Raw genomic sequence first — 26,161 nt, 5'->3', positions numbered from 1 at the left:
GTAAAACCCAGTGATATATATGTTAGTATTATGCAGATACTTCCAAATGCTACTCCAACCTCCAAGCAGACTGGAAAACGACCATCATTCTGTCTTTCCTAGGACTTCGGACAGTCCTGATAATTAGCTAACAGTGGGATACACATAGACTTGTTATTAACAGCCAAGGTAACTTGAGTGATTGAGTGACTAAGACATAAGCCTATCCTTACAACCAGGACAAGATGAAGATGTGATCCATGTGAAGGTAGGAGATTTCAAAGTAGTGAGTATCTTCTTTCCTACCCCTACTCCTCCCGAACCAAAATACTACATGTTGGCCACATGTATAAACTCCATTTATTCCAAGTAGGAAGTATCTATGTAGTAGTAGGTAAAGGTGTTAACATGACCCATGGAGAACTCTGGAATTGCAGAAATCATTTATCTCTCCACAGTTAAAAAAGAGTCATTTGGGCTTTAGCATGGACCATCAATTTATAAATATTTAGGGAGTATCTATCTATTCAGGTCTTGGCCATGAGCTGGGGCTGTTATTCAGTTACATAAACTGCAAGCACACATCTGAATCTGCCAGAGAAAAGTATAAAACTCAACCACTAAATTCTCCACTATTATAAAAAACTAAGGACAAAGAGATGCCGGGTCCAGAGAAGCAAAATAAATAAGCTATGGCGTGACAGCATTGTTACAGAGCTTAGTGACTGCTTCAGACCAAAACACAGGAAACTCAATTATCTGTGGTCTTGGGAGGTGGGCATTCCTCCACAGTGACACTTTTGACATTTGGGGCTAAGATAATTCTTTGTGATGGCAGGTGGTGGGGGTGGGGGTGGTGCAGCGGGGTTGGGGCTGTCCTGTGTGTTGAGAATGTTTAGTGGCCTCCCTGGCCCCTATCCACTAGATGCCGTTAGCACCCTATCCCAGGCTGTGACAATAAAAAATGTCTTCAGACATGTAATAGTTGAGAACCAATGGTGTAGGCAGACTCAGGAGTGAGAAAAGACACTTAACCATAGGCAACACCAACCTTGGCTGAGGATCCAAGTGAAAAACCATGAAGGATGAGAATGCTCAGGTTCCTGGGATTCCCAGCGAAGGAGTTAAACAGGCTTAACTGTTTAGCGCTGGAATTCTTCAACAGCTACTGAATATCAGTGCAGAGCAGAAACTGCATCCCACCAGCCACTGCTGTCAAATTCCTATGAATGTTGAGTGGTGGTTACTAAGAGACAGAGCACTTCATCTGAATAGAATATGTCAGGTTGGGATCTTTTTAAAATAAACCAGTGAGCCACGATAGACTTCTCCCCACCTGTTACACTGACTTTTTTTTCCTAATACAATTATAACTCCATAAAAACATGAAGTATGAGGGCAAATTGGTCCAAAAAGTAGGAGAAATCTGATCAGATTTCCTTCATGGCCTTCCAGCAATTTTTCATATTAAATTTGCAACAGAGAAAGAGCCCTTACATTGTAGCCTTGAAAATAATAATAGTAATACATTTAAAAATAAAGCCCAGCTCATCTATTAGATGGAATCGGGGTTTGTCCGTATACCTAGTACAGTGTTTGGCAACACTTTTTCTTTTTTCTCTGTCATTTTTTAAGAAGAAAAAAATAGGCCGGGTATGTTGGCTCATTCCTGTAATCCCAGAACTTTGGGAGGCTGAGGAGGGTGGATCATTTGAGGGCAGGAGTTTGAGAACAGCCTGGCCAACATGGTGAAACCCCATCTCTACAAAAATACAAAAATTAGCTGGGCGTGATGGTGCACACCTGTAATCCCAGGTACTTGGGAGGCTGAGGCAGGAGAATCGCTTGAACCCGGGAGACAGGTTGCGGTGAGCTGAGATTACGCACCACACTCTAGCCTGGGCAAGAGGGCAAGACTCCAACTCAAAAATAAACAAACAAACAACAAATAAATAAAACACTAATGCCTCACTCCAGCAGATGCTGCTGGAATGAACGGGGATAGGTGAAGTACATCCCAGCCCTGGAGTTTCAGGAGAGAGGACCCCTTTGCTGGTGCCAGCAGAGAGGCTTGGGTGGCAGTGTGCTGGTTCTCCTGGGCCTGTTTGGATAAACCTAAGAGAGAGTCCTCTGGAGGCCCAGTGATGGCACTCTCCAGCTACAGAGAGAAGCATCCTTGAGATACTGCTGTACCGTATGTGAAGAGGGAGTGAAGATGGAACGGGATTAGACTGAAAATTGTGATTGAACAACAACCATACACATTCTCTTTAAGTTCCGGGTGCTCCTCCACTGAATTTCGATTGAGGCCCACAATTAATGCTGCCAATAATTCATCAAGAAAAATTAATCATTATATTATGGTTACTGACAAATCCTCAGATATTTTCTGCTGGATCAGCTCTGGATGATAACTCATTAGCACCATTAACTGTGTGTTGTCTTCAAGTACAGTATTAGAAAGTATGTTCTTTCGTGCATACATAAAATGTTTAGAAAATTTCCCAGTTCCCATGTTTTTCTTTATTTCCAGACAAATGATCTATAAAGCATGTATGGGAATCATTATCTTTTTTTGAAAGCGGTTAATGTCTTTCTCCAATGTAGCCTTTGCAATCTGAAAGATTCATTTCTCAAGAACATAACTTACAAAGTCTGCTAACAAAACCTATATTGACAATTAAACTTCGCCTCTCTCCTCTTCAACTTTCCAAGCAATTGTCTACGTCGTTTACATTCTTTTTCCCTCTGTACCACCTTCAGTGGCTATTCCACTTTAGACAAATTCTGCCAGGTACGGTTGGTGGCAGGGGTGCCTGGTTCCTCTGAAGTTGAAAGCCGATCAGCAGCAGCCTGGCTACGGCGGAGCTGCCAGGGAAAAGCACCCAGAAGACCTACCTGATGGACCCATCGTCAGCCTCAAACAGCACCACCAGAAAAACACAAGAAACCTCTTACCTACCACATAACCGACAGTAAAACAGAACTTACAAAAACAAGTCTCTAAAATTCCACAGGGGGAAAAACAAAGAGATTAAGTAAAATCCTTACTGATACATTAGGAAATAACTTGCTAGTAGCTTGTTGATTTCTGACTTGAAAAACTTCAGAATTGGAGATTCAATAACTTTGTTTTTATAGAGGACTGTATTGGAATAAGTGAGATTACTGGAAAACTTTGCATCCCCAAAATCATTGTTATAAGACTTTACAGTGCTTACATCTCTTCAGGAGTTCTAAAAATTAAGATGAATTTCCCATAATATTCTCTTATGAATCACCCACAAAAGAGAAAGACAGAAAAACCCTTTAAAAATGATGTGCATTTGATCCAGTAAAATGTTTTAAAAACCATAATACAGACCACCTTTGTTAATACATTTTCCCCCATTCCTCAGTTGAACTCAGGGGAAAGTTCAAGATGTTTAGGTCCTATCTGTAAAAATAAAAAATGTTTCTAATGACCAAATATAAATTTCACAGTAGGATATATAGGAAAACAGAAGCACACAAAAAAAGAAAATTAAAACAACCAGTAATCCCAGCACTCAAAGATGACCACTTTTAATATATCAGCATTCTTCATTCTCAGTCTATCCTGAGATGTACCTCTTTTACACAAATGATATGTTTTGTAATGTGCTTTTTTTTAAATTAAAAAATACATTCTGAACATTTTTTCATGCTATTAAATATACTTTTGCCACAACTATTCTCAAAACTTTTGGTCTCAAAACTACTTTACACTCTTAAAAATTATAGAGGACCTCAAAAAACTTTTGTTCATGTGGGTTATATTTACCAATATTTATGGTACTAGCAATTAAAACGGAACTTTTAAAATTTTTACTAATTCATCTAAACATTATAATAGCCTACTACATGTCAACATCAATAACATATTTTATAAAAAGTTATTTTCCAAAACACACAAACAAAAACATTTAGTGAGAACAATGGCATTATTTTATATTTTTGCAAATCTTTTAAATGTTTGGCCTAGCAGAAGACAGCTGAATTCTCACATCTGCTTCTGCATTCAAAATGTGAATAGGTTCTGTTAGTAAGAATATATAAAGAAAATCTAGAGACCTGTAGTTGGAAAAGGGAGGAGTAATTTTCAGATAATTCTGGATATTTTCTTTTTCTTTTTTTTTTTTTTTTTTTGTTTTGAGATAGAGTCTCACTCTGTCACCCAGGCTGGAGTGCAGAGGCATGATGTTGGCTCACTGCAGCCTCTACCTCCCGGGTTCAAGCAATTCTCTTGCCTCAGCCTCCCAAATAGCTGGGATTACAGGCATATGCCACCAAGCCCAGCTAATTTTTTTTTTTTTGTATTTTTGTATTTTTGTAGAGATGGGGTTTCACCATGTTGACCAGGCTGGTCTCAAACTCCTGACCTCAAGTAATCGGCCCGCCTTGGCCTCCCAAAGTGCTGGAGTTACAGGCGTGAGTCACTGCGCCCAGCTGATATTTTCTTTATACCACACGAAAACTTAAAAAGTAGTCGTTTTTTTTAAAGATTAGTTGCAATATGGAATCTAAAAAAAAAAAAAAAAATCAATGAACATTTCCACAGTCATGAGAGAATGAAAGTGGAAAATGCAAATAATGTTTTAGAACTACTATAAAAATAGTTTGGATCTTATGGATGCCTTGAAAGGAAACCACACTTTGATCACTGCAGTTCCACAACTTCCTATTTAATAGTTAACATAGCATTCCATCATATAACACTCCCTTTACCCAGTACCCCGTTGTTGAACATTTAGATTGTTTCCAAGTTTTTTCTATACTAACTCTGACAAACATACTTACAGATACATCTTTCAGCACATTTTTTTTCTTAGAATAATATGGCAGTAGAATTTGAGACTCAAAAGCAAAATCATTTTTTCAGGTTTTTTACACATATTGACAATTTTTCTCTCCAGAGAGGTTGATTAATTTGCATTCCTATCAGTAGTGTGTAGGAGAGCCACACATTCTTACCCATACTCTTATCAACACTGGGTACCATGTGAGCCCTGTCTTGATACCTGTTTGTAGAAAACCGAAGTGTCACTTACCTGGCTTTTATCTCACTTTCGTCTATGAAATATAATACCTGAGATATACTGGAATTCAGTAGAGTACTTCTCTGGTAACTCTACCATTTTGTAAAAAATTAAATTAAATTAAATTAAATTAAAAAAAAATTTGAGACAGGGTCTTGCTCTGTCACCCAGAGTGACAGAGTGGAGTACAGTGGCATGATCTCAGCTTACTGCAACCTCTGCCTCCCGGGTTCAACCGATTCTTGTGCCTCAGCCTCCTAAGGAGCTGGGATTACAGGTGTGAGCCACCACACCTGGCTAACTTTTTTGTATTTTTAGTAGAGACAGGGTTTCACCATGTTGGCCAGGCCAATGTCGAACTCCTGGCCTCAAGTGATCTACCCACCTCAACCTCCCAGAGGACTGGGATTAAAGGAGTGAGCCACCACACCCAGCTCCATATTTTTTAAATGTTTCTTTTTTTTTTTTTTTTTTTTTTTTTGAGACAGAGTCTCACTCTGTCACCCAGGCTGGAGTGCAGTGGTGCAATCTCACTGCAAGCTCCACCTCCTGGGTTCACGCCACTGTCCTGCCTCAGCCTCCTGAGTAGCTAGGACTACAGGCAACCACCACCATGCCCAGCTAATTTTATTTTTGTATTTTTTGTAAAGACAGGGTTTCACAGTGTTAGCCAGGATGGTCTCAATCTCCTGACCTCGTGATCTGCCTGCCTTGGCCTCCCAAAGTGCTGGGATTATAGGCATGAGCCACCATGCCCGGCCAAATGTTACTTTCTATTATTATAATTAGTATTTGCCATGTGTCTTCGACTTAACAATAAGTTTTTTTTTTTTGAGACGGTGTCTTGCTCTGTTGCCCAGGCTGCAAGCTCCAGGTCCCGGGTTCACACCATTCTTCTGCCTCAGCCTCCCAAGTAGCTGGGTCTACAGATGCCCGCCACCACGCCCGGCTAATTTTTTTATATTTTTTAGTAGAGACGGGGTTTCACCATGTTAGCCAGGATGGTCTTGATCTCCTGACCTCATGATCTGCCCACCTCGGCCTCCCAAAGTGCTCGGATTACAGGCGTGAGCCACCACGCCCGGCCTAACAATAAGTTTCTTGAGACAGAAACTATGTGTCATTATCTTAATGTACGCCACAGTGCTAAGTCCATGGGATAGAAACAGCAAGCGGTAATGGCAGAAATAGTATTTTTGACCTCAGAGCAGCCTAGGTTTAAATCCCGGCTTCATTACTTACTAGCTATGTGCTATGGTCTGAATGTGTCTCACAAAATTCATATATTGAAACATAATCACTAATGTGATAGTATTAATAGCTGGGATCATTAGGAGATGATTAAGTCATGAGGATGGAGCCCTCACAAATGGGATTGGCAATCTTATGAAAGAGGTTGAAGGGAGCACCCTAGGGCCTTTTGCCCATCCACTGTGTGAGGACTCAGTAGGGAGGCTCAAGCCCTCACCAGACACTGAATCTGCAGCACCTTGATCTTGGACTTCCCAGCCTCCAGAACTCTGAGAAATAAAGTTCTGTTATTTCTAAATTACTCAGTCTTAGGTATTTTGGTATAGCAGTATGAACAGACTAAGGCACTGTGTGAGCTCAGGCAAATTACTTCCCCTTCCTTTCCGGGGCTTGAAGGTCATGATCTGTTCAACGGGGTGGCTAATATCTACTTTATAAGGTAGTTGAAAATGGTACTTTATATAAGGTACCTTATAAGGCATGTTGAAATGATATGTAAAACGTCTCGTATCATACTTGGCAAATGACAAATGAAAATACTTTTCTTCTCTTCCTTTTCCTTTTCAGTGTTGAATTAACCTTGTGAAGTCCAAACTTTGAAGATACAAGATACATAAACTCACTTTAATGTATTAATAAGCCTATAATAAAGCAAAAGGACCTCTTTAATAATGATTACTTCCAGAAAGTGTAACTAAGCAAAATTAATATGTTCTCTAATTATTCTTCCCTATATCATTCATTACTCATTGAATTCATTGATTCATCGTCATTTATTATTCATTCACTTAGTCAACATCTTTGAGTGTGTATTATGTGTTCCAAAGGCAAGCTACACACAGTCCCTAAACAAATAGAAATGTAAAACGAAATCCTTTCTAGTGCCAGAACCATTCATAAAGTTATGCTGAGTGGGCCGTTCTGCTTGTATGTCTCAGTGGCTGCAGGTGCATCATTCCTGGCCCTATTCTGTTCAAAGATGACAATTCTTGCAGTGGGGCTTTAACCCTCGTCATTTAGGACCCTGAAATGTATTCAAATACTAACAAGAAAGCTTTAACATTTTCTGACAAGCCATACCAAGAAAATTAGAGAAAAGACACCAGTGAGGATAGGTGCAGTCCACACTGGAGTTCACACCTAGTTTTGATTTAAAATTAAAACAAAGCAAAAAAACCAAGAAGAGTTATTTGTACATCTAGGAGTGCAGCTCAACTAAGGATGCAGGGTAAGGAGTGCTGGCTGACGAATAGCATTGCTAGAAATGGCAACATGAACCTAGGAAACAACTCATGTTCAGGGTACTAGTAGATGATGGGGAAGGGACAGAAGAGGAAACTGACACTCGCCCATGTCCCACTCTGTGCCAGGAACATATGATGTCCCTGTGCATCTCCATTCTCATTTACCCCAACATGTACCTGTGAAGCAGGTAGCAGTAACTACTTCTTTCAGAGTCTGAGGTTCAAAGAGATCAAGTGGCTATCAACGGTGTATTCCAGAGAACTGCTAGCATTCAGTTCTCCAAGAGAACTCCAGTAGAGATTGAAAGAAAGTCCTAGACTCTGATTTGTGAGATCAAACTGAGATTGATCAAGACCTTTTCTCTACCAGCTCCTGGATGGTATATGCTTAAGTTGGTCTTAGGTCACTATAGACCTTTCGTCAGGTCTGTAACTCTGTTCAATCAAGTTTAAAATACTTGCAATGGGAAGATGTGTGGTTGGGAAATAAAAGTTCTTTCAAATCTGAAGCAGGTTTTTAAAAATTTTCTGCAGGCATGTTGTGGTGATTAAGGGCTAATGGTAGCTTTGGGTTTCACCGTTGGGGTTATTGATGTCCAAAACATTCCTGATTGTAAAAAAAATATATATATATATATAGTATTTCTGGACATGTAGGGCATAACTCCAGTTTTAGGGGGTTCTTTTGGCTAGCTCTGGGTTAGAACACATGTGTTGCCAAGGCCTGCAAGAGAAAAATTCTTCATCTTATCTTATCTTATCTTATCTTACCTTATCTTATCTTATCAGGACTGAGTCTTGCTCTATCACCCAGGCTGGAGTGCACTGGCACCATTCGCCTCACTGCAGCCTCTGCCTCCCAGGTTCAAGCAATTCTCCTGCCTTAGCCTCCTGAGTAGCTGGGACTACAGGCGTGTGCCACCACGCCCCACTAATTCTTGTATTTTTAGTAGAGACGGGGTTTCACCATATTGGCCAGGCTGGTCTTGAATTCCTGACTTCATGATCCGCCTACCTCAGCCTCCCAAAATGCTGAGATTACAGGCTTGAGCCACTGCACCCGGCCAGGAGAAAATTTTTTTAAAGCTGTTAGAAATGTTAAGAAGGGGTTAAGGCACTTGTGGTGATAAGAAAGAAACTCTTTTAGGCTAGCTTAAATAGAGGGTCTTTATTTTAAAGAAATAGAGACTTCTCATAGGATCCAGAGGCCAGAGGTATATCCAGGCCTCCCAGTGAAGGGGAAGCAGGAAAACCATCAGGAGTCAAGGGAGCTACTCTACCTCTGATGTGTCAATTTGGCTCTGGTCTCTCCTTGTCTCTGCAAGTATTTTCTCTCTCTCTCTCTCTCTCTCTCTCAACATGGCTGTCCCCAAATGGCACCCTCAGTAACAGAAAATTATTTCCCAAAGAGATTAAGAGATCAACCAAGAACAAAGGCAGGGACTCCCGGCTTTCAGAAAAGTTATTTTATTGCTTTTCCCTCTTCTAATCTCTATATCCAAGAGAATTAAAATAAAGGGGTAGGAAAACTTCTCCTTGTTGGCATGATTTGCTTTGATAAAGGATGGAGCTTCTCCTGGGTGATAGGACCAGTTGAAATGGCTTTCAGACCCTTGAACACAGGGTATGATCATAGAATTCTGGTTGCTCTCACTTTGGGTGAACTGTTTTAGGGTTTTAGAAACACACTTGAGTGTGATACAGCATTCAGACCCACAGTGGGGGTCACACCCTTTCCCTACGGATTGTCACCTCCCCACCCTTCTACACTCTGGGATTCCTGCCTTGACAGATTGTTTTTATTTAGCATTAAATATCTTTTTTTTTTTTTTTCCTGGACACCATCTTAGACACCAAATTATGCTCAGCAATTTTAGCTAATATTCTTCTTTACCGCATCTTGGGCAGTTTGGACAGTTTCACAGATGTACCTTTAGAATTTTTTTTTTTTTAAACACAGTCTCATTTTGCTGCCCAAGCTGGTGCAATCACAGCTCACTGCAGCCTTGACCTGTGGGTTCAAGCGATCCTCCCACCTCAGCTTCCCAAGTAGCCGGGACTACAGGCGTGCACCACCATCCCAGGCTAATTTTTTGTAGAGACAGGCTCTCCCTATGTTGACAAGGCTGGCCTCAAACTCCTGGGCTTCATCGATCCTTCTGCCTCAGCCTTTCAGTGTTGGGATTACAGGCATGTGCCACCATTTTCGGCCCTAGAATATTTTTTGACTGATAGAAAAATTAATAATTTTCAAGAAAAGATCAAAATAAAGTTGACCAGATCTCCAAAAAGTTGAGAAACGTCCTCCAAGCCCCTTTTCTAAAGCTAACTAAAGAGAATCTCTGCCTCCATTTCCAACTTACCAGAGAAGAAAATCTGACACTACTAGAATCTGATTTCCCCCCCAACCAGGGTCATACATACACTCTATTATAGCCCACCTGTGAGATGGTGACAATTCTCCAAAGGAGGATTACCCTAGGCATACAGACCAAAAGGCTTTAGAAGGAATTAACTTCCTGATAATAGCAAACAGTGACAGGATTTCAAAGGAGTTTTGAAACCCCGAAGCAGAAATAGCAAGGTGTGTAAGACAGGTCATATCGAGGCCAGAGTGAAAGGCTTCTTTGTTCTTACTGTAAAATGGAATGTCCATGCTGGAATAAACAGTGAATACTCAGATTCAGCTGGTATTTAATGGGGGAAAACTTCAACCTCATATGGTTTTATCTGTTCACTGATCTATGTTGTGTTTTCAATTCAATTTCCTTGGGAAATATTAACCAATTTATTCTATTGCTTAAACAAAGTGTTGTACATCCACAGAAATAGCAAAATATACTGCATCCTGTGTTAAATGATCTGAGGGTCAGGTAACAAAATCTGAAGAACAGCCTAGCCCGGGGCCCCTTGCTGATCCAGCAGACATCTGACATCCAAAAAGACAGTTGAGCAAATTCTCTCTCTTCCCACTTGGTGGATTCCCCACCTTGGGGGTCCTGAGGAGACAGAACTGACAGCACTAGATACTCTCCTAGTGATGACCTTCACGTCCGTTTTTAGACTGACTCGAGAGCTACTGAGGAAACAAACAGATGTGTAGCTCCTTGTTCTCCTGGCAATAGCAGGAGTCCCAGTTGCTGCAATATGGAACTGCTGGTGTGGATGTGGCAATAGCATAAATTGTGACATCTAGTGCCCCAGCCATGGCAACAGTTTACTCACCGGATGATTTTTTAAAAACTGCTTTATTGTGGTATAATTCACATACTATAAAATTCACCCTTTTAAAGTGTACCAGTCAATGGCTTTTAGTATATTTACAGAGTTGTGTGATCATCACCACAGATAATTTTAGCACATTTTCATCACCCCCAAAAGACACCCCATTCCCCTAAAGCATCACCCCTAATCCCTTCCACATCTCCCTTCCAGCTCTAGGCAAACACAAATCTACTCTGGGTCTCTGAAGATTTGCCTATTCTGGACATTCCATATAAATGAAACCATACAATATGTGTTTCTTTGTGTCCGACTTATTCACTAAGCATAAAGTTTTCAGGGTCCATTCATGTTATAGTATATATCAGTACTTCATTCCTTTTTATGGCCAAATAATATTCCATTGTATGAATATAACACTTTTTTTTGAGACAGGGTCTTGCTCTGTTGCCCAGGCTAGAGTACAGTGGCAGATCATAGCTCGCCGTAGCCTCAAACTTCTGGGCCTAAGCAACCTTCCCATTTCAGACTCCAGAATAGCTAGAACTATACCATGCTCAGATAATTTTTAAATTTTTTTGTAGAAACAGGGTCTCACCATGTTACTCAGATGGAAATGATCCTCCTGCCTTGGCCTCCCAAAGTATTGGTTGGGATTACAGGTGTGAGCCACTGCACCCCACCCACATTTTATCTCTTTTTTTTTTTGAAATGGAGCCTCACTCTGTCACCCAGACTGGAGTGCAGTGGCAAGATCTCAGCTCACTGCAAGCTCCACCTCCCGGGTTCATGCCATTCTCCTGCCTCAGCCTCCCAAGTAGGTGGGACTACAGGTGCCTGGGACTGCAGCCACCACTACAGGTAGGAGTACAGCCACCATGCCCGCCTAATGTTTTTTATTTTTAGTAGAGACAGGGTTTCACCATGTTAGCCAGGATGGTCTTGATCTCCTCACCTCATGATCCGCCCACCTTGGCCTCCCAACGTGCTGGGATTACAGGTGTGAGTCACCGCACCCAGCCTCTTTATCTCTTCATTACTTAATGGACATTTGGGTTGTTTCCATTTATTGGCTATTATGAATAATGCTGCTATGAATATTAATGTACAGATTTTTATGTGGACAGATGTGTTCATTTCTCTCAAGTACATACCTAGGAGTGGAATTGCTGACTCATATGGTAAGCCTATGTTTAACTGTTTGAGAAAATGCCAGACTGTTTTCTAAAGTGGTTGTAACATTTTACATTCCTACCAGTGTTATATGAGGATTCTGATGCTTCCACATCCTCTCCCAACATCTGTCTTTGCCATCTTAGAAAGTATGAAGTGGTATCTTATTGTGGTTTTATTTGTGTGTGAGATTTTAATTAATTTATTTTTATTGATATGTAATAGTTGTACATATTTTCTCAGTATATGTGATCATTTGAGACATTTATATAATCCAGTCAGGGTAATTAGGATATCCATTACCTTAAACATTTATTTTTTCTTTACCCTAGGAACATTTGATTTATTTTCTTCTACACATTTTGAAATGTACAGTCAATTAATGTTAACTACAGTCACGCTACTGACCTATCAAACACCAGGTATTATTTCTTCTAAGTGTATGTTTGTTTGTTTGAGACAGAGTCTTGCTCTGAAGTGCAGTGGCGCAGTCCCGACTCACTGCAACCTCTACCTGCTAGGTTCAAGTGATTCTCCTGTCTGAGCAGCTGGGACTACAGACATGCACTACCACACCCAGCAAATTTTTTTTTTTTTTTTTTTTTTTGTATTTTTACTAGAAATGGGGTTTCACTATGTTGGCCAGGTTGGTCTTGAACTCCTGGCCTCAAGTGATCTGCTTGCCTCAGCCTCCCAAAGTGTTGGGATTACAGGTGTGAGCCACTGCGCCCAGCCCTAAGTATGTATTTGTACCCATTAATCAATCTCTCTTCATTCCTCCCTCCCCGCTACCCTTCCTGACCTGACGTAACCACCAATCTACTCTCTATCTTCACGAGATCTTTTTTAGCTCCCAATGAGTGAGAACATGTGATATTTGTCTATCTGTGCTTGGCTTATATCCCTTAACATAATGATCTCCAGATCCATCCACATCACTGCAAATGACAGAATTTCATTGTTTCTATAGTAGAATAATATTCCATTTTGTCTATATATCCCATTTTCCTTATCCACTCATCCATTACTAGACACTTAGGTTTTGCTGTAGTTTTAACTGGCATTTATCTGATGGATAATGATGTTGACCACCTTTTCATGTGCTCACCGGACATCTGCATATTTTCTTTAGAGAACTTCTACTCAGATCCTTTGCCTATTTTTAAATTGGGTTGTCTTTTTATAATTGAGTTGAAATAATTCATCAGAGCAGTTTCGGGGCATAGTTTGAGGGGCTGTTCCTGTTTAATGCCTAGTTTTCCAACCTTCCCATGATTTATGAGCTACCACCCAATTTTCTGCTTAAATTGATCACAGTTTACTTCTATTGCAAATCCAAACCCTAACTGGTGAAGATTCTGGAACCCAAGGTAGCATCCCTCACCTAGAGAAAATAACTTACATAAGGCTTTCCTAGCAAAATGAAACCTGTTCGGTGGCAGTGTTGTCACTGAAGCCTGGGTTTCTGAATTCATGATTCTAAAGTGTTAAACTATGCAAACTCAGTCAAAGGAAACTTATGAGATTGACAAGTGAAACTGTAGCAGGTTGAGCAGCAAGTATCAACTGGAACAGAAAGAGAAAGAAAAATCTAAGAGTGGTTGCCGTTTCTTGCCATTTTCCTCTAAGGTAAAGTAGACCACTGATTCCAGTCAGTTATTCAGATAATAAGGTCTGATATTCAGATGCCAGCATTCCTCTCTCGGGCTTGGCCCTCCAGCCACAAAGGCTGTATTACCCTGCATCTCCCTGCCCACCTAGGATGGTGTCCAGGGACTCCACTAGAATTTTCTTCCAAGGAGTCAAGTATGTAAATGCACTTGGGGTCCTAACTCTGTCGATGCTTTAACTCCATGTTTGGTTTTCAGGCAGTTCTAGTTTATATGTCAATACGGTTAACTCTGTCCATGCTTCTCTTCCCCTTCTGTATCGGATTCTCTGAGGAGTCAGGGAAATAAGAATGTCACCCCCTCCTGCAGTTATCAGTGACTGAGGCCAAGAGTTTGTAGCCAGTTTTCTGTGGTTTCCTGGGTGATACCCTCGGTTCACTCCTGTGAGCAGGACAGACTGAGGCACAACTGTAGCACCCAGTGCGCTCTGGGTGCCCTCTCCTCTTCTAGGCACCCACTTCCCTCTTTCCACTTTCTAGTATCCTCTTCTCCCAGGAGAGTAACCTAGATCCTGTATTTGAAAGGACTTATTAAAAATGAATTCAATCTAAAGCAGATGCTGATAGGCTTAAACTATTAACCCTTTCAAAGCTGTCTGCATTTCCATTAGTTATTCATCTCTCTCTATGGACTTGCATTTTGCCAGATCAATGACCACTGCTCGGTTTTCATTCTCCATGCCTTTTATTATCCTGGCATGAGTATAATAAACAACAAGACAATTTGTTAGGAGGGTGGTAATATGAGTGGTGTGCATCAGACAGAAGGAACTGAGATCCTAGGGATAAAATGTTATGGTGAACCCCAACTACTCATGCATTCAACATCTCTTTCTCTTTCTCTCTCTCTCTCTCTCTCTCTCTCTCTCTCTCTCTCCCCCCCCCTTCCTTCCCTCCCTCCCTCTCTCTCTCTCTCTCTTTCTTCTGTTGTTGTTGTTTGAGACGGAGTTTCACTCTGTCACCCAGGCTGGAGTGCAGTGGCGCCATCTCAGCTCACTGCAACCTCTTCCTCCTGGGTTCAAGCGATTCTCCTGCCCCAGCCTCCCGAGTAGCTGGGATTACAGGTGCCCGCCACCACACCCAGCTAATTTTTGTATGTTTAGTAAACATGGGGTTTCACCATGTTCTCCAGGCCGGTCTCGAACTCCTGATTTCAAGTGCTCTACCTGCCTCGGCCTCCCAAAGTGCTGGGATTACAGGCTTGAGCCACCGTGTCTGGCCACAACCACCATTTATTAGGCACCTACTGTGTAGCAGGCACTGTGTTCTAGCTGTTGACAATGCAACAGAGAAGCAAGGCCCCTCCCCTCATGGAGTTTCTATTCTGGTGGTGGCAATAACAAATAAATTTCAGATAACGATAGGTGCTATGAAGAGCAATGTGAAATAATGAATAATGTGACCGTGAAAGACATGAAGGGAGTGAACTAAGCCCATGCGGCAGGGCAGTTGAGGAAAGCCTCTTTAAGAAAGTGTCATTTGCACCAAAACCTGAATAGTGGATTTAAAGAAGCATTCCAGAGAGAGCAGACAGCAAGAGCAAAGACCTGGATGGAGGAACAGGCTCATTAGCCGGCTGGCTGGAGTGTAGTGAAAATGCAGTGGCATGAGATGAGCTGAGAGAGGTAGACAGGGGCCAGTCAGGGAGAAAGTGGACAAGTTGTGGTAAAGACACAGAGAGGCAAAGTATCCTGCCCCATGTCACATAGTAAGTGGCACAGCCAGGATGATAATCTTGGTCTTCTCAGTTCTATCAGGTGTTTGTTTTTTTGTGTTTTTTTTTTTTAATGCAGTGTAACCTGATTTATGCCCAAAATAGTGATGGATGACTAGGGGATTTATTGAAGCTCTTCTTGGAGCTCCCAAAATTCTAAGAAGAGCTGAAGTCAGTTGTCTCAATCTCTTCTCATGCCCTCTTGGGAAAAAATAAATAAATAGAAAAACTTCAAAGTTCATGACCCCAAAACTAATATGAATTGTCTTTTAAACAGAGAATCTGAATTTTATACATATTATGGTAAATAACTGTTGCAAGTTTGTTACATGATCCCATACAGCATATAAGGAAGTTATTTTGGTGCTACTATCTTTGGCCTTATGAAAATGCAATCACACTGGATTGCCTAATATCTATTTTTAAACATAAGATCTACTCTCATTATTACACATCAGGAAACTTAATATTGCTAAGATGCTGGTCAAGATTAGCTACTATGCAGATTTTTTGAGTCTTTGATGCTTTTGCCTTTAAAAAAGTTTGAATTGAAATGATTATTTAAAAACAGCAAAGTTGTACTCAAATATAAAAGAAATAAATTGGCTAATAAAAACAGGTGTGTGTAATATACATATTATGTAATCTTGAGGTGAGCACTGAACTGATGATGGCTCCAGCACGGGCCCTGCCAGTAGACTGGGGTTAGAATCCTAGCTGTGCTACTTACCAGCTGTCTGAAATTAGGTAAATTACTCAGTATGGGAATGAAAACAATGCCTATATCACACAGCTATTGTAAAAATCACTCAAAATAACAAGTGATAGTGCTTGGAAGAGATTAGATGTTCCTTGACTAAGTGGTTTCCCTCCTCTTATCTGGGCCTCTGTTCACTCATCAGAAGCATGAGGGTAAGGGAGATGACGTCTGAAGTCCCTTCTAGGATAAGAGTCATCAGCAGCCAGGCTGTCTTGCCAGACTCTCATTACAGGACAGTGAAACCTTTCGTTGTAGGCAGATGGAGAAGGACTAACAAGAGGGACCAGAGGCTCACTGAAAACTCCCAGGGAATGAGCAAGGAGGCTTCAGAGACTGGGACTTAAGGGTCCTAGCAGGCGCCTACCTCAGCTCCCAAGGTCCAATTCATTGTACCAATGCATTTGCTTTAGCTAATTACTTAAGAGATTATTTATTTAATACCTGTCCTTCCCAGAGGCTAAACTTTGATGATTAATAACTTTACCTGTTTTGTTCACTCCATGTTTATATTGCCTGGCACACAATAGGCCCACAGTAAATATCTTTTGAATGAATAAGTCTCTTTTCTTACAGTAAATACATTGTTTTTTGTTTTGTTTTGTTTTGTTTTTGAGACGGAGTTTTGCTCTCTTTGCCCAGGCTGGAGTGCAAAGGCGTGGCGTCAGCTCACTGCAACCTCCACCTCCCGGGTTCAAGTGATTCTCCTGCCTCAGCCTCCTAAGTAGCTGGGATTACAGGCATGCACCACCACGCCCGGCTAATTTTTGTATTTTTAGTAGAGATGGGGTTTCACCATGTTGGCCAGGCTGGTCTCGAACTCCTGACCTCAGGTGATCCGCCCATCTCGGCCTCCCAAACTGCTGGGATTATAGGCATGAGCCACCGCGCCTGGCCAATAAAAACATTTCTTTAAATGGAAGAAATTAATTTTATTTATAAATCAACAATTTAAGTGCCCTTGTGAAATCAGCCATTAGGAGGAAATTTGTAATGAATGTAAATTTCTCTACGTTTTTTTAAATCAAAATTGTATATATTTATGGTATACAACAGTGAATGTAAATTTCAATCTTGCAAGTGAATTTTTCTTAAAAGGAGGCATACTTACATGAAGAAAACACATTAACAGCTCCCTGAGAGGGCTCTGAGCATTTAGTTTGGTGGACTGAACAGTAGCATCAATTAATCTTCCCACATATCTTGGACTTTATCAGATTAGGCTGAAGAATTTTGGAACTGAATCCACTTTGGTTGTCTTAACAGAAAAATTTTCTCTGAGCAAAAAGCAAAGTCTATTCTTATTTTTCCATCTATGATCTGGCTGAAGGATCGGTCTGGGGGTGACTTTCTGACAAGTGACAGAAGGGGGCACTGATGACTGCAGACACTTTAATTGAACAATCCTTCAGTACTTGTCACTGTTCCCTCCAAGCTACTGTCTTTCCAGAGTCACTGGGCATTATCAATCCCTGGTAAATGAACTGCCAATAACCAACAAAAGTCTTACCTGATCTTACAAGTTCAATATTCCAACTCAACTTGCTTCTTGTAGAAGTCGGGAAGACTTGCCCTTGACTCACACACTCATTTATTCATTTATTCATTCACACCATTCACTTATCCAATCAACAAATATTCTCAACCCTAAAAAATCCTGAGATGATTCTGGATAATAACAAGAAAGTTTAGACAGAGCAGTCATGAGCAGCACAAGAGCTGGAACCAGGAACTAAAGGAATACCTAACCACATATTGTGCCTGGAATATCTTTCTGCCCAACTGCAGTGTCACTCTACAGAAATCTTTCTAAATCTCATTTTAGGAAGAATGTCTTTGGATATTCCTCTGTTAATATCCTTAGTGTAGTGCTTATGATATTACATTGAAATTAACCGCTTCCACTCACCAGACTGAGCTGCTTGAGGGAAAACAACCATGTCATCCAATCCTCTTTGTGTCCCTGGTATCCAGCACAGGGCCTGGCATATAGAACTTACTACCAACGCAGCAGTTCTCCCGATTCCAATGAAGCTAGCAGATTGCTAGGTATTATCAGACCTGCATTGTCCAGTATGATAGCCACTAGCCACATGTGGCTATGAAGCATTCGAAATGTGATTAGGTAGGATGAATTGAGACGTGCTATAAGTATTTAAAAAACATCAAATTTCAGAGACTTAGTACAAAATAGTGTAAGATATCTCTAAAAAGTTTTTCACTGATTACATGTTGAAATGGTAATACTTTGGATATTGGGTTAAATGATTACTAAAATTCATGTCACTTGTTTCTTTCTACTTTTTAAAATGTGGCTATTAGAAAATTTAAAATTAAATATGTGGCTCACCTTATATTTCTATAGGCTAATGCTGGACTAAATCAAAGGTTATGTTCATGTACAGCCACAACCTGTCTCTTGTACTTGATTCTCTGAAGTCATGTTGGTAGGAAGGGGAATTTGGCTTAATGACTAAAGAAGATTAGGTTTTCATTAAGCCTGTTTTCAGAATATCCAGGGAATACAGACTTTTTTTGTGTAAAATTTTATCAGTATGTCCTACATTTTTTAGTAAGTTTGCCTTTTTAAAGAAAAAATAATGATAATTCCAACTCTTGCTGTGTTTGACTCTTCGTTGAGTCAAAGTCCTACCAAGGACATGTAATATCCATGCAGCCAACACTTAAATAGCTCTTCAGTTTCTGGCTACAAGTGACTATGTTATCTTCTATCCTCCCTCAGCCTCTGGCATCCTGAGCAGTCACCCCTCCCATTCTGAGCTCTTTCCACTGACCTCAGAAGAAGGCTGGCTCAAATAACACACTTGTCAAAACACCTAGGTAAGCACATCTGTGGGAGACACTATATAAATAGATACATGGAAACAGAGTGCTCTGTACTGATAACGAAAACCATTTACAAATTCCCTGCACCTTCCAAAAGGTTGATTTCCTACAAGGACTCGTTAAATGTGAATGTCACTAATAATTTTAATTCTGTCAGCTTAGACAGACCTGTTTTATAGAAGCACTGGCAAAGCTGCAATTGAAGGTGATTTTTAAGTTTTGGGTATTGCTGTAGCAAAAATCCTCTGTGCTTAAATAGAGAAACGAAAATTGATCAACAGAGAATGACCCAAAATAAAAATGCTGAAAAGTTTCTAAGTGATCTGTGGGAAAGGCTGAAAGAGTTGGCTTTCACTGGTCTACAGCAAGATAAATACAAAAATAACAGTTGTATTTACTTCTGTCTCCTCTCTATACAGGAAACCATGAGTTTAAAACATTTAACATAGTGTTTGGCACATGGTGTTTAATAAATATTAGTAAAATGAAAATACAAATGTATAGGTGCTTATTATTTAAAGGAATATTGCAATCACTGTGCTTTCCTTGTTTTGTGTGTGTGTGTGTGTTTGTTTTTATCCAGACTGGTATAGTAGACAGAACATAGCTTCCAATTTTATTCAGAATAAAATTTAAAGTCCTTACCATGGGCTACAAAGCCGTACATGATCTGCAACCCAACTATCTCTCAGCCTCGACTCTGACCTCTTGCCCCCTTACCTTACTCTGTTCCAGCATCCCGACCTCCTTGTGCTCCTCAAATAAGACACATATCCCTGCCTCAGTGCCTTTGCACCTGGTCTTCCCTTTGCCTAGAAACTCATTCCTTCAGTATCTGCTCAAATGTCACCTCATCAGAGAGGCTTTCTTTACCACCTCATTCAAATACATCCCACCCGTTTATCCTGCTGTTTTGTCCTCATAATGTATTACCACTTGACATACTATATGTTTTATTTTTTGTCTCCCCAAACTGGAGTGAGTTTTAACAGGGCAGAGACCTTATTCATTTTGTTCACAGCTGTATTCCTTGTGCCTAGGAAGTTTTTGGCACATTGTAGGAGTTCAATAAATATCTGCCAAATGAATAAATTAATGAACATTAAACTGGAGTCCAGACACCTGGGGTCTACCCCTAATTCTACTCCAAAAAATTCTGTGACAGACCGGGCACGGTGGCTCATGCCTATAATCTCAGCACTTTGGGAGGCTGAGGCAGATGGATTGCTTGGGCCAAGGAGTTCAAGACCAGCCTGGGCAACATGGCAAAACCCTGTCTCTTATAAAAACACAAAAAATTAGCCAGGCCTGGTGATGCACAGCTGTAGTCCCAGCTACTCAGGAGGCTGAGGTGGGAGGATCACCTGAGCCTGGGTAGTCAAGGCTGCAGTGAGCCATGATCATGCCACTGCACTCCAGTCTGGACAACGAGAGTGAGACCCTGCCTCAAAAAAAAAAAAAAAAAAGGTGTGACTTTGAACAAATGACTCCTGACACTCAGTTTCTGAACCTAAAGTCAGATCGGTTGGGAACAGATACTTCTAAAGCCTCTGCTAGCTCTAAAATCCTGTGGGTTTTATAATCTGCCTTTCACAAAAGTTCTCTGGTGAAGTTTTAGAAACATAAAAATCTTTTTTGATATCCACAAACTACAAGCACTGTGAGGCATTTTATTATGATTCAAAACACCGCTGCAATGATGAAGCCTTCTCCAACCCTTCCAAGTAGTATGGATCCCAAGACTTTGAGGTGCCTCATACACACCTTTTCTTCCTTAAATCTCTTCTAACAGCTAACGACATAATTATGTTTTTCTGTTTCCCCAACTAGAATGTAAACATTCTAGTTTACATTGATGGTAATGGATTACAGGATGGTAATGGATTCTTAGTTATTTTTGTATCCCCAGCACCTTGCATTGTCTATGGCAAATACTAATAGTAGGCACTCCATGAATGTTTAGTGAATGAATAAATACAAAGTGAAATAGGATCATTATTTATACTGAAAGCTGAGACCATCTCTCCCTTCATGGATGAACAGTGGGCAGAAGGTAGAGCCTTCCTGCTAATAATGACTCATCTGATGGAATAAAAGAAACTAAAGCTTAATGGGAAGCTACTAAGAACCAAGCACTCCTCCACACATTCACATAATTTATGCAATCCTTAAGACAACCTGATGAATTAGGAATTCTTATTATTTTACAGATGAGAAAATCGGGCTCAAAGAGGACAGAATTTGCCCATTATGGAACAACTAACAGGATTCACAATCAGGTCTCTTGATGCTATATGTCACATTCATATCACTGGATGATATATCAGGATAGTTCTCTGATCCAATATACACGTTGGTGTATGTAAATGATGAGCTTTCCTGCACGACAAAAGCATTTTATAATTAAAGGGAATTTTTCCTCAATTCAGAAAGATTACTGTAGATAATTATATATCATACCTGAAAGGGTAAAGGAAAGTTTACAGATTACTTTGTGCCTTTTGAATTTTTAAAAATAAAGATTTGTAAACCAAAAATAAAATTCTAAGCCCCCTGACCATCTGAACGGACCCCTCCTTTCAGCAAGGGCATTCCAAAGCTAACCTGAAAAACTCACTCAGGCCATGATGGGTGGGGAGATGGAACATGCCTCACTACATCCCCCTCCCTTTTGGACTTACTGATAGAACAACTCTTTCAGTCTGATAAGAAACATTTACAATCTATTCTCTCTCAAGCAGGCTACCTGGAGGCTTCATCTGCATGACAAAACTTTGGTCCCAACATCCCCTTATCATAACCCAGACTTTCCTTTCCACTGATTCCAAGTCTTAAGAGAATAACTTAACTCTTTCAACCAATTGCCAATCAGAAAAAACTTAAACCTACCTATAATCTAGAAGCCCCCACTCCCTTCAGTTTTCCCACCTTTCTGGACCAAACCAATGTACATCTTACATGTATTTGATTGAGGTCCCATGTCTCCCTAAAATGTGTAAAATTAAGCTGTCCCTCAACCACCTGGCCACATGTTCTCAGGATATCCTGCAGGCTGTGTCACAGGCCACTGGTCACTCATAGTTGACTTCAGAATCAATCTCTTCAAATATTTTACAGTTTGACGCTTTTTTGTCAACATGTGCTTTTCCTAAATCCAGAAGTTTTGCTGACTTCCTGTTACCCTTGTCATCTAATAAAAAATAAATTGGATGCTTTTTCCAGGCCTCCATTTTCCATATTCCCTCATGTTTCCCTCCACTCTATTTATTCTGACCTCTTTACCTGGTGTCCACCTTACTGTCTGTAGTCAGAGCAGGCTGAAGTTTACTGCAGACAAATCACATCCTTTTCTGAAGGCCTTGACCTTTGTCAAATGGCAATACAACCCCAAAGTGGTGAATTGTCAGCTGCTCACATTTTAGTGTAAATGAGTTTTCAGATTCTCTTGGTTGTAAATGTGGTTGGGCAAGGATATGAGGATCCCAGACAACAGTAAGGGAAAGGTTATAAAAGCTGGGGTTGACAGACTTCCCCTTCTCAACACTGCCAAGGGATCACAGGTCCCCTGCTCCCTGATCCACTCCCTACAGGTGCCTTCTCCTCTGCTCTTCCTGTTTGTAGTCCCTGCCCACTACTTCAAGGCAGCTCCAGCCCAACACTCCCTCTTCTGCCCTTGCACAGTACCCACCGTCCTTCCCTCCACCTCTATATAGCCTCACACTCCCCATGTTAGGGAAACGTTTCCCCATAGGGGAAAAAGTTAGGGGAACTTTTTCCACAAAGTCCTTGAGGCCAGGGACTGTGCTTGCTTCCCACTTGGTAGTTGCTTGGTAAACATGTGACATGCATTCAGGACTTCTTGCCTGACCGTCCATCCTCCCCAATGCCACTCTATGGGCTACTTCTTCAACATCGGCTTTGCTGGCTTTGATTAGGTAAGCTGGGCGTTCTGAGATGGTACACACCCACCTGCCACCTTCAAAACTTTCCACTGTTAACAACAGACTGAAGAAGAGACATTACTGACTGACGCACAGTCAGGGAAAAAACCCAAAACACATACTCAAGGAGAACCAGTGAAGGTAGAAGCAAATCAAATAGAGATTAGATGATCTCTATTATTCTCATTTTAGGGCCTTCTTAAAGAAAGGGACGGAGGGTGGGAGATCGAAGGGTGGGAGGCGCATCTTTTTTACATAGTATTTTACTTCATCACATTCACGGAAACTGATACATGGGACCAGGAAAAAAGAAGCAGGACTTGAAGAACAGGGATTACTGAAACTCATGCTTCTTTTCCCCCAAAGAATGTATGGGCCTTTGTATCAAAATAAGGTCACCTCATTGCAGCCTAGTCCAGTGCTAGGCCGCCGGGGAGACCGCCATTCATCTGAAGGTACCAGTGCGCCTTCACCGCCTCCACCCCACCCCCTTCTCTAGCTCAGGATTTAGCGATTGTTCCTGTGCCTTGGGCCAGATGTACGCGTTCCAGCACATTTCGGCAGTTAGGCAGGACCTAAGTAAATCCTCAGGAATAAACAAGAGCAGCGAGTCACAAGGAGCTGGGGGCGGGGGTAATGAACTCTGCTGCAGGCGGGCCTGTCACTCCAGCTGACAGCGAGCACCTTCACCTTCAAGTTCTTTTAAACGGCAGTGCACCCAGAGAGTAAGTGCCTAGCTCGACGGAAACGAACCCCAGAGCTTAAAAACTTAAAGCAAACAAGCAAGGGAGCTGCTAGCTGCCCTGCAGGCCCTGGGCCGAGGAGAGAGGCTCGCGCTACCTGGCGTCCGGCTCCTCCTCCGACTCCGCCGCCGTCTCGTCCTCCTCGCCCTCCGACTCCTCCTCTGTCTCCAGCTCCCGGGTCGCCTCCTCGTCCCCGTCGGAGCCGAGAAAGCTCTCGCCAGCGTGGTTGCTATCGCGGCTCGCCATCGCCTCTCCCGGGCCGGGGCCGGAGTCGGAGCCGGAGCCGCCCGCGCCGCGCCTGGTGTTCTCCCTCCGACTGCTCTGGCCCCTGCCCTCCCAGCCCTGCCCCTGCGGGGGCGGCTCGGGTTCCAGGCGCCGGGGGCGGGCGAGCCCCGCGACTTTAAATAGAAGGCGTCAAAGTTTCGCCACCAAGCTTCTGGGGCCCGGGCTCAGCTTCTCTTCTTCCCCGAGCCCTCCCCCGCCCCCGTTTCGCCAGATCCCTGGAGGGCCTTTCGGACAACTGGAGATCATTTTAAGGGGCGCGGGCTCCGGCTGCACCAGGGGGTTCAAAGGAGGAAAGACAACCTAGCCCCGTCTCTATTTCCTCCAGAGTGAGTCTTTTCGGTTTTGAACTACTTTTTGGACCCTTTATCCCAAACAATAACTACATCCTGAACGGGGCACTTAACTACCAGGCACTCTGTTGAGAGTCTCGCTTTCATTACCTCGATTTTGCGGTGGTAACTGTAGAAGGTTTTATTGTAGTGCTGGTTTCCCAGATGAGGAAACTGAGGCTCCGAAGAGCTCCAGCAGCTCAGGCTCTCATTGCTAGTAAAGTGACCCAATGAGAAACAAAGCGGCCCTGCTCAAAAGCCCAGTTTTGAACCATTGTTCCGTCCCGGCTCCCTTTATATCGCAAGTCAATATACTGTATATTTTCTTGCTCAGTGGTCCCCGTTATTGAGCCAGGAAACTTCATCTGCACTCATCTTAAACCTTGAGGAGGAGCAATTTCCCCCACGTTAGCAAAAAGCTAAGTTTTGTCTGAAACTGGCCCAAAGGCCCCAAACCTTTCCCCGGATCAAGTTGTGGTTAAAACCCCTCAATGGCTTCCCACTGCTCAAAGCCTGAACCCCAACATCCTCACAAAGGTAACGGTTGCCTAACTGGCCATGTTTTACCTGTCCACTGTTTTTTATTTTTATTTTTTTATTTTTTGAGACGCAATCTTGCTCTTGTCTCCCAGGCTGGAGTGCGATGGCGCGATCTTGGCTCGGTGCAACTTCCACCTCCTGGGTTCAAGCGATTCTCCTGCCTCAGCCTCCCAGTAGGTGGGATAACAGGAACCCACCACCATGCCTAGCTAATTTTTGTATTTTTAGTAGAGACGGGGTTTTACCATGTTGGCTAGCCTAGTCTCGAACTCCTGACCTCAGGTGATCCGCCAACCTCAGCCTCCCAAAGTGCTGGAATTAACAAGTGTGAGCCCCCCGCGCCCACCTGGTCAGCTCTCTTTAGAAGTCAGGAGTTCCCAACATTGTCAAGTCACTCCACTGTGTCTTTATTTACACAATTCCTTCTGCCTCAAAGGTTCATCCCATTTTTACCAGGATACCAATCATTCAAGATACCACCTTTCTCTGAAATCCCAAAGTTAAACTCTGTACCTCTCTTCCAGGTTCCCACATAATCCTATACAGATTATGTTTGTATCTCCTTCCCCAGCAGACTTTGTAAGTTTACTACTCACCTTTGTCCCACCATTCCCATCCCTTACAAGCCTACACACTAGCAAAGTAGCTAGCACACAGCAGGTACACATAATGGATGCTCCCTGAAGAGAACAGAACCAGACCTGCTGACTGTACAAATTGAGGTATCTTTACAATAAAGATACCCATTTTATGAGAATGATTTGATGGCTAGAAGTTAACATTTATTTTTAATTATAGCAAGTCACAGAGTTGTTAAATGTGACTGTAAGCTGGGGATTATTCACCAGTTACACTAGTTGCTATGCATATGTCTGTAGCTAATGAACTGTAAATCTTTGAATTACAGTACAGATACATCAGCTAGTGGGACATAAGGAGGGAAAACAGCAGAGTCAAGACCCACAGTTCACTAAACCAGATTTAGCATCAGCAATATTTATTCTCTTAACACCAACTAGACTTTACTATCAGTAATCCCAAATGACCATGCTCATCCAGGACAAAAGGAATTCAATCGCAGCTGTGGGAATCTGTTACACACTAATCAAAACCACAGGTAGCCATTCTATGTTCCTTCCATCATTTAATTAAAAATTTCTTACAAACATTAATGTCTATGAGATTTGCAAAGATCCTAGTTCAAATCAATCCAAAATTTAGAATTGTAGTACAGATTGCACATTTTAAACACCACTTTAACAACATATGCAAATACAGTCAGCCCTCCGTATCCATAAAGGATTTGTGAATTCAACCAAGGATGAAAAATATTTGGGGTGGGGGGTAGGAGAGGGAGGAAGAATGGTTGCATCTGTACTAAACAGGCATAGACTTTTTTTTCTTGTCATT

The 26,161-nt window shown here is 41.8% G+C and overlaps 1 protein-coding gene across 3 annotated transcripts in view; it reads right to left on the bottom strand.

Moving 5' to 3' along the window:
• The window catches only part of CMYA5 (cardiomyopathy associated 5), a 104,341-nt gene extending 80,426 nt beyond the window's left edge, over positions 1-23,915 (bottom strand). For 2 of the 3 annotated variants that reach the window (XR_012413761.1, XM_015451634.4), the window contains exon 1: positions 23,695-23,915. Coding sequence is in view for 2 of the 3 variants with exons in the window: in XM_015451634.4 (XP_015307120.3) it covers positions 23,695-23,843 (149 nt within the window). In the remaining variant the exon portion in view is untranslated. Of the gene's footprint in view, positions 1-1,030; positions 1,203-23,694 lie in introns of all 3 variants that reach the window. The other variant, XM_065546405.2, reaches the window with a different exon arrangement.
• Between the last annotated feature and the right edge of the window lie 2,246 nt (positions 23,916-26,161).

The sequence above is a fragment of the Macaca fascicularis genome, chromosome 6 (assembly GCF_037993035.2).
Source record: "Macaca fascicularis isolate 582-1 chromosome 6, T2T-MFA8v1.1".
Taxonomy (NCBI): Eukaryota; Metazoa; Chordata; class Mammalia; order Primates; family Cercopithecidae; genus Macaca; species Macaca fascicularis.
The sequence above is the reverse complement of the archived record's forward strand: the minus strand, read 5'-3'. Positions and strand labels throughout refer to the sequence as shown.